At 38.4% G+C, this 12,869-nt stretch overlaps 1 protein-coding gene across 2 annotated transcripts in view; it reads right to left on the reverse strand.

The window, feature by feature from the left end:
• The window catches only part of CDH17 (cadherin 17), a 105,526-nt gene that overhangs the window by 34,593 nt on the left and 58,064 nt on the right, over window positions 1–12,869 (reverse strand). For both annotated transcript variants that reach the window (XM_066379136.1, XM_066379135.1), the window contains exons 10-11: window positions 9,370–9,585; window positions 5,530–5,606 (exon numbers count right to left, since the gene is read on the reverse strand). In XM_066379136.1, the coding sequence (XP_066235233.1) occupies window positions 5,530–5,606; window positions 9,370–9,585 (293 nt within the window). The remainder of the gene's footprint in view (window positions 1–5,529; window positions 5,607–9,369; window positions 9,586–12,869) is intronic.

Here is a 12,869-nt window from a genome sequence, read left to right on the forward strand (position 1 = left end):
TCTTTGTTTTGTTGATATGGTGTATTACATTAACCGTTTTACGTATGTTGAACCATCCTTGAGATTCTGGGATGAATCCCACTTGATCATGATGTATTATTTTTTTAATATGTTGTTGTATTCGATTTGCTAGTATTTTGTTTAGTATTTTAGCATCTGTATTCATTAGAGATATTGGTCTGTAGTTTTCTTTTTTTGTGCCATCCTTGCCTGGTTTTGGTATGAGGGTTATGTTGGCTTCGTAAAATGTGTTTGGAAGTATTGCTTCTTCTTCAATTTTTTGGAAGACTTTGAGTAGAATAGGAACCAAGTCTTCTTTGAATGTTTGATAAAATTCGCTGGTATAGCCGTCAGGGCCTGGACTTTTATTTTTGGGGAGGTTTTTAATGGTTTTTTCTATTTCTTCTCTACTGATAGGTCTGTTTAGGCTTTCTGCTTCTTCTTGACTCAGTCTAGGAAGGTTGTATTTTTCTAGGAATTTATCCATTTCTTCTAGGTTGTTGAATTTAGTGGCATAAAGTTTTTCATAGTATTCTACAATAATTCTTTGTATATCTACGGTGTCCGTGGTGATTTCTCCTCTTTCATTTTGGATTTTGTTTATATGAGTTCTTTCTCTTTTTTCCTTGGTAAGTCTTGCCAAGGGTTTGTCAATTTTGTTGATCTTTTCAAAGAACCAGCTCCTTGTTCTATTAATTTTTTCTATAGTTTTTCTGTTCTCTAATTCATTTATTTCTGCTCTGATTTTTATTATCTCCTTTCTTCGGCTGGTTTTGGGTTGTCTTTGTTCTTCTTTTTCTAGTTCCTTAAGGTGGGAAGTTAAGTGGTTCACTTGGGCTCTCTCTTGTTTGTTCATATATGCCTGAAGTGATATGAACTTCCCTCTTATCACTGCTTTTGCTGCATCCCATAGATTCTGATATGTCGTATTGTCATTTTCATTAGTCTGTATATATCTTTTGATCTCTGCACTTATTTCTTCTTTGACCCATTCATTTTTTAAAAGTATGTTGTTTAGTTTCCACATTTTTGTGGGATTTTTTTCCTCTTTTTTGCAGTTGAATTCTAGTTTCAAGGCTTTATGATCAGAAAATATGCTTGGTACAACTTCAATTTTTCTGAATTTGCTGATGTTGTTTTTGTGGCCCAACATATGGTCAATTCTTGAGAATGATCCATGTACACTGGAGAAAAATGTATACTCAGTCACTTTGGGATGAAATGTCCTGTAGATGTCTATCATATCCAGGTGCTCTAGTGTTTTGTTTAAGGCCACTATGTCTTTGTTGATTCTCTGTTTGGATGACCGATCTAGAGCCGTCAGCGGTGTATTGAGGTCTCCAAGTATGATTGTGTTTTTGTCAGTTTTTGTTTTAAGATCAATAAGTAGCTGTCTTATATATTTTGGTGCTCCTTGGTTTGGTGCATATATATTAAGAATTGTTATGTCTTCTTGATTCAGTGTCCCCTTAGCCATTATGAAATGGCCATTTTTGTCTCTGAGTACTTTTCCTGTCTTGTAGTCAGCATTATCCGATATGAGTATTGCTACACCTGCTTTTTTTTGGATGTTATTTGCTTGGAGTATTGTTTTCCAACCTTTCACCTTGAATTTGTTTTTATCCTTGTTACTTAGATGAGTTTCCTGTAGGCAGCATACAGTTGGATTTTCTTTTTTAATCCATTCTGCTACTCTGTGCCTTTTTATTGGTGAGTTTAATCCGTTTACATTTAGTGTAATTATTGATACTTGTGGGTTCCCTATTGCCATTTTATATCTTGCTTTCTGTTAGTTTTGTGTCTTGTTTGATCCTTCTCTTTTGTTTTTCTATCTTTTGTTTTTATTTGGTTGTATTCCATACATCTTTCCACTGTTGCTATCTTTTTTATCTCATGTGCTTCTGTGGTGGTTTTTTCAATGGTGGTTACCTTTGAATAATGAAAAGGGTCCCTACCCTGTTCATTGTAGCGAACTATTTTGTGAGTACTTTTGCACTCCATCGTCCTTTGCTACTGTTAATCTCCATCTTCTCCCCCTCTTTCTTTTTGTTGTTGTCACAGTTTAAATTTGGTTTTATTGTGTTCTTCTTGGAGCTTTTACTTGTGGCTCTGTTTTTTTTTGTTCTTTGTATCTGATTGGAGAACCCCCTTTAGTAATTCCTGGAGTGGGGGTTTTCTGATGATAAATTCCCTCATCTTTTCTGTATCTGTGAATGTTTTTATTTCTCCTTCATATTTGAAGGATAGCTTTGATGGGTATAGTATTCGTGGCTGAAAGTTCCTCTCTTTCAGGACTTTAAATATTGGGGTCCATCTCTTCTAGCTTGTAGAGTTTCTGCTGAGAAATCTGATGATAATCTAATGGGCCTTCCTTTATATGTTGTATTCTTCTTTTCCCTGGCTGCCTTGAGAATTTTTTCTTTGCTGTTGGTTTGTGTCAATTTCATTATGATATGCCTTGGATTAGGTTTGTTGGGGTTAAGAAAACTTGGAGTTCTGTTTGCTTCTTGAACTTGAGGCTTTAGTTCTTTCCACAGGCTTGGGAAGTTCTCATCTATTATTTGTTTGAGTATGTTCTCCATTCCATTTTCTCTCTCTTCTCCCTCTGATATACCTATTATTCTTATGTTATTCTTTTTGATGGAGTCAGATAATTCTTGTAGGGCTATCTCATTTTTTTTAATTTTTGAGTCTCTTTCTTCTTCTCTCTGTTGTGCCTCAAGTTGCTTGTCTTCTATTTCACTAATCCTCTCTTCTATCTGACCTGTTCTATTAGCTAAGCTTGTTACTTCGTTTTTCAGCTCGTGAATTGAGTTTTTCATCTCTGTTTGATTTGTTTTTATAGTTTCAATTTCCTTGGACATATATTCTTTGTGTTCATTGAGTTGTTTTCTGAGCTCCCTAAATTGCCTTTCTGTGTTTTCTTGTATATCTCGGAGGATTTTTAGGATTTCTATCTTGAATTCTCTGTCATTTAGCTCCAAGGTTTCCAATATATTAAATTTTTTCTCCATAGATTTTTCCTCATCTAGCTGTGTTACCTCTCTTTCTTTTGTATCCATGATATTCGATTTTCTCTTCCTTAATGGCATCTGAGGGTGGTTTTGTTGATAGTATTAATGAGATTTAATAAAGAATAAAAAGTTTAAAAAAATAAAAAATAAAAAAAAATCGAAAAAAAGTTGTTTTTTTAAAAAAAAAAAATTAATAATGAAATAAAGAAAAATAAAATAAAAGAAAAATTAAAAAAAAAAAAAAAAAAAAAAAAAAGGAAATTATTCCCCCCCTCCTTTTTTCCTCTCCTCTCCTCTCCCCTCTTTCTTGATAAAATCTTGTGGTGGACTGTGAATTATAACAAACAACAAGCATGTTTTTCTATTGATAAATATGTTGCAGTTGGTTTTGACATCAGTAATACTCATAGATTGATATCATTCATACCAAGAAACACAACATCTCAGAGAGCTACTGGTAGGATTCTTAAACAGATTCATTACTCTCACATCCAATACATTTAATAACTGTAATTATTATATCACTGATGATATAAACACTATATATTGAGTATTTATAATGTGGCAGGGACTTTACATACATTATTTTAATTAGTCCATAATCAATCAAGGAATAGTAGTTAAGAGCCTGAACTTTGGAATCAAAGAGTCAAACAGCCTTGGTATATAGCCTAGGCTTGCCACTTCTTAGCAGAATGACTTGAAGCAAGTTACCTAACATATTAAGTCTCAATTTCATCATCTGTCTAATGGAGATAATAATAACATAACTGCATTGTGTTTGCTGGGAGGATTGAAAGATAATGCATGTCAAGCCCCTGATGCCTGGCACATAGTAAGTCTGTACTCAATCAAGATAAGCAACAGCCCTACTGAATAGCTCTATCATCATTTCCATTTGACAGAGGAGCAAGGAATTAGAAGGTAAAACTCACTCAAGACCACAAAGAATTAAGATTCATACCCACGCCCTGGCTGGTTGGCTCAGCAGTAGTACATTGGCCCAATGTGTGGAAGTCCTGGGTTCAATTCCTGGTCAGGGCACACAGGAGAAGCACCCATCTGCTTCTCCACCCTTCCCCCTCTCCTTCCTATCTCTCTCTTCCTCTCCTGCAGCCAAGGCTCCATTGGAGCAAAGTTGGCCCAGGCATTGAGGATGGCTCTGTGGCCTCCACCTCAGGCACTAGAGTGGCTCTGGCAGCAATGGAGCAATGCCCCAGATGGGCAGAGCATCGCCCCCTAGTGGGCATGCCAGGTGGGTCCCGGTCGGGCACATGCAGGAGTCTGACTGCCTTCCCATTTCTAACTTCAGAAAAATCCAAAAAAAAAAAAAAAAAGAATTCATACCCATGTTTGTCTAATTCTAAAGTCAGTGTTCTTAAACACTACCCCAGACCATCTCCTGCTCCTCTGCTGAGAATCCGGTCATCTCTTCTGGCTATCATCATCTTAAAGATGGAAAGAGCAGGGCCCAGGAGAAGACCACAGCAGTGAAAGCGCCAGACTCATTCTCTAGAGCCTAGTTTGCATTTCCAACCTCTAAAATCTCAGTGCTGGATTCTCACCTTCAATTTAAAATCACTGTCTAGATGTAATACAAGGAACTCACAACACAACGAAGGGAGGAGCATGGAAGCTGAGAAGCAAGTGGTTCTATCTCAAGTTTGCTTTATATCAGTGCCTGTTACACAAGTTATGTTCAATCACACCTCTTACAACCCCGAACACTCTCATAAGTCAACTGCCCTTCTTTGTCATGGTCTTCTTTCTATTTTGATTTATAAGCATCATCACAGGGCTCTGGGTTGACTCATAACTAACTTCAAACAAACTAGTTAAATGGGCTTCTCTCTGCTCCAGAATAAATAAACAGAGACATCCATTCTAAGGGGAACAGTGATAGAACTAGCCCTAAGTTTAAAACCCACACCAGCAATAAGGTAAACATTTCTCTTGATGCACTCAACTGATCTTTCTCTCCTGCTTTTTCTTCCCAATGTTTCTAACTATTGCAAATGTCTTGAGCACACTTTTCTTTGGCTTACACCAGAGATTAGTTTTTTCTTTTCCTTTGCTATTACTCAAATGTTGTAAAATGAGTTTAAATTGCCAATATTCCAAATATTAAACTTTTTACTAAAGATACTTATTTGAAATCTAGCATTAATTCATGTACTGTCCTACACACCAAATGTATAATGACAAACTGCAAGTAGCCATTCAACTCCTTTCAATTTGGCAAAGATTGTGGTTGCAGCTTTAAAGCAGCCCTTGGAATAAATGAGCCATTGGCAGAAATTTATAAACAGATTGTTCCAGATACTATAACAGTGAATGTTATTGTTCCCTCAAAAATTTCACTGAAGAAGATGTCTGGGTTTGTTACCATGTATTGACTAAGATTACCTGTGAAGTCTGGCATTTTCCCTAACTACTGTCTGTGTTTTTATTCCAGAAGTAGGGATCAAGTAATATGAACAAAGTAGAGAAAACACAGAAGGTGGCAACTACTCACATCTGATATTTCAAAGATGGGGATCTGATCATTGATATCAATAACGTTGATCTGCACATTACAGAGGGTCTTGAAATCTGAAAATCAAAGTCATATCACAAAATTTTTTCACTGAAAAATTATGCATTAATATCAGAAACCCACAAGGAAAACATTGGCAAGTGAAGTGACATCCATAGTCACAATTTTGCTGTTGAAATGCAATTTATGTGGAAATGGTATTCACTTCTCCCCACCTGCACCCACAAGCAGGTCACGACAGGAGGTTGAAGAATGTCCCGAAAGATGTTTCCCTGGGCTTCCCATTTGCCTTCACCTGCCTTCTCCACAGTAAGGCTTGTCCTTGAGCAAGACTGTTCCTTTTCTGTGAAGCAACCTTGTGGGTTTTTTTAACTAGTGAAAGTTATGTATCCTTCAAAACCCAGTGCAAAACTATGCTCCCAGGAAACATTCCCTGAGCATCCCAGCCAGCTAGCTCCTTCCTTCTCTGAATACCCAGCACTTACCATCCTACATCTCCTCTCTCCCTGTGGCGGGAAGGGTCAGGGTACCTGTTCCCTTTCCTTCAAGTAAGGGAGGAAGTGGTACAATTAGTCCCCTGGCCTGACTTCCCAGTTTGCTAGAGGCAAGAGAAGTGCAGACAGAGGTGGCTCGTGGAACCCGGGAGAAATGGCAGGCTTTGAGGATGGGTTTGACAATTCAAAGACCAACTCAGAGACAGCAGGGTCAACCTGGGTCCAAGATGAGCATGGAGGTTGGGTGGGAACTGGGGCACCCAGGGAAATACAGAGAATAAGAAACAACATGATATGTTCTTTATTGGGATCACCATTCTCTTAATAACTATGATGTGCTATATTATACAAAGATCAAGAATCTGGCCTCTGGAATCCCACTGTTTAAATTCTTGCTCTGCCACTCATCAGGTGTGAGAGAGCTTGATGATATCACTCGAAGTCTCTGTGCCTCAGTCAGTTTTGCATGAGATTTAGATAACAAAAGAACTGAGGTTCTTGACATAATAATAATTATTAGCACACTGTAGGTACCAGGCATTCCACTAAGTACTTTGCCTCCATTAGTCATTCTATCTTCATACTAACTTCATGACATAAGTTCTGTTATAATTCTCATTTAGTTCACAAATGAGGAAGCCAAGGTATAGGGAAATTAGGTAACCTGACTAAGGTCACACAACCAACTAGTGATTGAGCCACAATTTAAATCCATGTGCTTCCTTTGTCCTCTACATCTGCTCCCCACTCTCCTACCTGCTCTGTGTCTGGGAGGCCCACCTTATGAACTGCATCAGTGGACACTCTGGCCCTTTGGGTAGCAGTTGGGTTCTGCCAATAGGAACACTTGAAGGAAGTGGGAGAAAGGGCAGGAGGTGAAAGGTCTGGTGGAGTTCCCCATTGCCAGCAGCCTGTGCATAGCCACAGGCACAGGGTCTGCCACTTCCGAAAACGCTCTCTTCCCTCAATCCTGTCCTCTGAGTTTCATGTGTTGGTTTTCTTCACCTTGTCCACACCTTTACAAATAATCCCTTCTTTAAAACTCTTTCTGGTTACTCCTTTTGAGGAGGCCCCTCTATTTCCTGCTAGGATCCTTATGAATATACTCAGGCATTCTTACTCCAGAGCTCCTGCTCAATGCCCTGAGCATATAATCTAATAATAATTGAAGTATAAATAAGTAAATACTCATTAAAACTGGGGCTAGGCCCCAGAACATTTGGAGACAACAAGAATGGCTAAAGATTGAAGGGTCCCAGGACCTGCACTCACTGGCTCCCTGTTCTGTACAAACCTCATTAGGGCCAGCAGGGGTTCTCCAGGGTAATAAGCTATCCCTGATTTTATGTAAAATTATGTCAATTACAACCTACTATAATTTTCTTTCTTTTTTTTTCTGTGCCTTGATGGGGGGGGGGAGGATTCCAGCTGAGCCAGTGACCCCTTGCTCAAGCCAGCAATCTTGGACTCAAGCCAGTGACCTTGGGGTCATGTCTATAACTCACATTCAAGCCAGTGACCCCCACACTTAAGCCAGTGACCTCAAGGTTTCAAACTTGGGTCCTCCGCGTCCCAGGTTGATGCTCTAACCACTGTACCACTGCCTGGTCAGGCTAGTCTCTAATTTTCTGTAGTGTACACTTGAATGTTTAATTTCATCAACATACATACACATATACTGTATATTTATGCATGAACATATTTTATTGTATGTATTTCCTATAGATGTATTCATGTATATAAACAATATGTAATCTGATTTTCACTTTATGCACTTAGAGCATTGAATTGCTTCAGTTTCTCTTTCATTTGCATAGCAGATCTCTTTCACTTCTCTCAGAAAGCCTTACCCTTTCTCTCTCCCACTGAGTCACTCATTTCTTTCACAAGCCACCTTATACATATTTATTTTAAATAAAATTTATTTGTTCACTCGTCCATCTTCTCTATCATGAGTGTTTCTTGAGGCCAGACAATGGACCTTAATCACAGATGTATACTCAATTCCTTAAAGGTGCTTCAAACAAGGCAAATGCTTAATAACTATTTGCTAAAAGAATGGATGGCTGTTAGTGTGAGACTGTTAATTCACCATGGTTTATTATATTCATTATCACCTTTGTTATACCTTTTAACATAATGCTAAACAAATGTTAGGCCCCCAATATTTGCCAAATTACTAAGTTTTGAACATTCTGCATTGGGGGCCTGTCAAACCCAGTTCTATTTAACATCAGTGTAAAGTAAAAAAAATATATATGATGCCTTTTATTCTCCATACCTATATAATCTGTGCCTCCTAGAACTCTTAGCATAACACTTACTGAACTATTTGTTAATCTAAGATTCAGTCCTAACTCAAAGGAAGATTCTTAACCAAAGAATATGTGTGTCCCTACAATAAGTCTGTCTCTGAATACATGTATTTTCTGTGTCTACACATTTGTCTGAGAATGAGTGTATTTGTTTAAGTGCATAGTTTTCATCAGATTCTGAAAGGGTCTTGAGACTCAACAAAAATCAAGAACCACTGCCTTTGTAATTGTATAAGGAATAAGAAAGAATATCTCCTGATATTGTCAAATGGCCAACTAGAAGCTAATAGGAGAAGACAGAACTTCCTCCTAAATGCATTTTTCCTCCATTTTCGTATAGTAAATCTTTTGAGTCCAAAAAGAAAATTGGAAAATACAATTACTTCTTTTGTTTATGATTATGGTGGTCATTACAATGTGCCTTGCGAACCTCCAACAACAGGGATATTAAATGACAATGGCCCCACTGCTGCACTCTGAAATCCATTATTACATTTGCATAGAGGCCTGTATCCCATGGCTGCCCCAAGCCAGTGACTGAAGAAGAAGGTGCGCGAAGGTAGGTCCATTCTTGAAAATCATGGACTCCTTCAGCATCCAATTTTGGACTCCCCAATGACCTTGCCAAACTTGTTTATGACTGCTCAGTGGTCTGTGATACTCCCACCAGCCTTTTTTCCCTGTCTGCTTCACTCAGAGTCAGGCTTGTATTACAGTCTGATGGTTCTCCCAGCCTTCTCTGTAAAGCTCCCATTTTTTTCTCATAGGCATTTCCCCTAATAAAATCATTGTATTTTTAACCCCCTCTTGGCATCTTTTTCTTGGAGGACCAACATAATATGTTGCCTGAACTGTAACTTGGGCCAGCTGCCTCTGGGCTGCATGTGTATTTCACATAAGAAGCAAAAACTCTTAAACAGCATCCTTCTATAATATACCCAGGCATTAGAACAGCCTAACAAATCACAACTGAAGAAAACAACTAAAAGGACAGCAAATGTGATACTAACCTTTGTCAGACACCTCTACTGTCAAGTGGTACTGAGGAGCGTCTTGCTTCTTCAAGGACTGCCTAGCTAACTGGAACACCCCACTGTAGGTCTGGACAAGGAAAAGTCCTTCTCTGGGAGACTTAGGGATTTGATCCACAATTTTGTATTGTAAAACACTGTTGACAGTATTTGCTTCATCCATGTCCTGGGCAATAAGAGTCCCAATGTCGCTCCCTATAAAGAAGAAAAGAAGAAAATTCATCCATTGATTACAGGCTCTATTTGACCTATTTAAAATGGTTCCACTGGATAAGCAGGTTCCTAGAAAGATTTGTAAATAACATTGAATAGCTGATTAAAGTTCTTAGATTTATTTTGGTTCTTCTAACCCTCTCCCTAGTTGAGTAGTTTACTAGCTTGATAGGGTCACCATCACAAAATACTGCATTCTGGGTAGGTTTAACAACAGAAATTATTTTCTCACAATGTCTGGAAGCTACAGGTCTGAAATCAAAATGTCAGAAAGGTTGGTTTCTTTTGAGACTTATCTCTTTGGCTTGTACATAGCTGCCATCTCCACGCCTCTTCACATGATCATTCCTCTGTACATGTCTGTGTCCAGATTTTCTTTTCTTAGAAGAACACCATATTAGGGATGGATTCAGTATGTTGTGTTGAGTCTATTCTATATATGTAGGTTAAAAGAGGTATAAAACAATGGCCCTGCCACTTGAGGGGCTTGTGGTCTAGCTCAATAAAATACTAAATTATTCCTTTATTATTATCCAAGGCAAATGATATAACTAGTATTATTCTATAGTCTCCAGTTTGGTATCTTATATTAGCCTAAATCTTCTTGGACTCATGTCCTCAAGTCTTAGCAATACCAATATTAATTCATATTGAATTAAGACCTACACTAATGACATCATTTCAACTTTATTTATTTAAAGACCCTATCTCAGTCCTTGATGGTTGGCTCAGTGGATAGAGTGTTGGCCCAGTGTACAGAAGTCCCAAGTTCAATTCCCAGGCATACATGAGAAGTGACCATCTGCTTCACTTCCCCTCCCTCTCCCCCTTCTCTCTCCTTTCCCATCTCACAGCCAGTGGCTCGATTGGTTTGAGCAACAGCCCTGGGCATTGAGGATAGCTTGGTTGATTCAAGTATTGGCCCCAGATGGGGGTTGCCATGTGGATCCTGGTCAGGGCATATGAGGAAATCTGTCTTACTATCTCCCCTCCCCTCACTTGAAAAAAAAACCTAAAAACCCTATCTCTAAATAAGTCACCTTTTGAGGTACTTAGAACCTTACCGTATGAATTTGAGGGAGGCGTTATAATTTGGCCAATAACAACTAGTGTCCCACAAAAATTTAGGTTCACTTAAAACCTTAATGCAATTTTATTTGGAAATAGGATCTTTGCAGATGTGGTTAATTAAAGATCTTGAGATAAAGTTATACTGGATTTAGAGTGGGCCCTGAATCTAGTGATCAGTGTTTTTAGAAGAAGAAAAGACACAAAGTGACACACACAACAGTAGAGGCCGTGTTGAGGAAGCAGAGACTAGGGTCATGTTGTCACAAGCACCTGGGATTGCCAAGAGCCACCAGAAGCTGAAGAGTCAGGGAAGAATTCTCCCCTGGCGGGCTCCTTGATTTCAGACTCAAGTCTTCAGAACTGTGAGAGAATACATTTCTGTTTTGTTAAGCTACCAACTTTATGGTGCTTTGTTACAACCACCCTTGGACACTAATATCCAAGGCAAATGGTATAACTAAAAAAGGTCAAGCCAACAGTGGGTCACTTCTCAGAAACTTTATGAAACAATTGCAGAAGCTGACTCGACTCCAAAGATAACACAGGGCAAAAAACAGGCATGCATCCTCTCTCCCTCACTGCAGTTTATGGCCGTAAATATTTATTTCTGTGACTGTTTCAGTCCAGAGAGTTCCAAATGTCAGACGCTATGACTCAGTACTTCACCCAGATCTGGGTGAGGTCTGATAGGTTCTGACTCATCTTGCTCTATGAAATGGGAATTATGTATTTTTCTACAATGCCACTGTGGGGCTAAAACTTGAAAATATCCCATTCGTGGAGCTAATTTTTACCCCCTGTCTCTTATCAATTGGCATCTACTGACTTATATGGAAATATGAAGGATTTTTATTTGGGAGGAAACATTATGTATGTCTATAATGCAGCTGGACACATGCAGATGTATCACAAGCAATAGAGCAGAGGAAAATACATATTTAGTATAGTAGCAGTTGATAGTATCAGTTGCTATTTCTGAATCCATCACAGCCAAGTCAGCTTTGTGGCATACATCAGTTCTTGTTAAAAAAAAAAAAAGTATCTGTGTGCAGGAATGAAAAAGTATCTTACTAAATTCTATGATCCTTTGATGTCTAAGCAGTCCAGCTTTGGACCTTTCCCCAAAACAAGTGAGCCTAACACAGAAGACACTGTTCTTTTCTCACTCCACAGAAAACCCTAGCTGTCAGAGGCATCATGAGACTGTTGACATAAGTGACCAGGGAAAGTCCAGCAGAGGGTGCCACTCAGTGTGAGTATAGTATTTGGTGGATGAGCCAGTAGTGAAAGGAGTGCCGTGTCTCTGAGTGACAAAGGCCAGGAGCAAGTAACAAATCAAAATGACTCTTTGAGCACTCAGAAATACTGTAGAGAAGTGGTGCTTTTATGAAAGGCTAAATTTCTGTATGAATTTCACATAACACTTAGTAGCAAGTGGGATTCCAAAATTAATATAGGCATTGTTAACTAAGACTTGGAGACATGAGCCTCACAAGATTCTGGTGCTAATATAAAACACCAAACAGGAGAATACAGACTTATAATGGAGTATTTTCATATTTTATTGAGCTAAGCAGTAAACCCCCCAAAAAGCAGGGGTATCATTTTATATCTCTTTAGCCTACATATATAGAATAGCTCAATATGGGTTGATTTATAAGAATTCCTAGCCCATTTCTGACTCATAGAAACTGTGAGATAATAAATATTTATCATTTTAAGCTGCTAAATTTGGTAGCAATTTGTTATGCAGCAATAAATAACTAATACACCAAATGTTAGGGCTTATATATACAAAGAGTCCTGAGGCATCCTCTGGAATGGTCCTCCAGGGTTTGTGCCTTCATTCAGCACTACAGGCCATCCCAAGTTTCCAAACTGTTTGTTGGCTATTGTCACACATTACATTGTTACACAACTGTCACTTTTAGAAGGTTCTCTCCTATAATTAATTAAAATCTTTCAACTTGTCATCTAATACTTCCCATTGCAGCAAGAATTAAAATAAATGAAAAGGAGAAGAGTTAAGCAAAACATACTGACAATAGACAGCGTATGCATAACTCCTGAGAGCAAGAAAAAAAATATAAGCATTGAGCAAACAAGTCATGCAAGCAGTGCCCACTAAGCCACCAGGACATCACCTAATGTGTCAAAAGTGTGTGCCAAGAAGAATAGAGAGATCAAGAGAAAAT

This window comes from Saccopteryx leptura, chromosome 3, assembly GCF_036850995.1.
Source record: "Saccopteryx leptura isolate mSacLep1 chromosome 3, mSacLep1_pri_phased_curated, whole genome shotgun sequence".
Classification (NCBI taxonomy): Eukaryota; Metazoa; Chordata; class Mammalia; order Chiroptera; family Emballonuridae; genus Saccopteryx; species Saccopteryx leptura.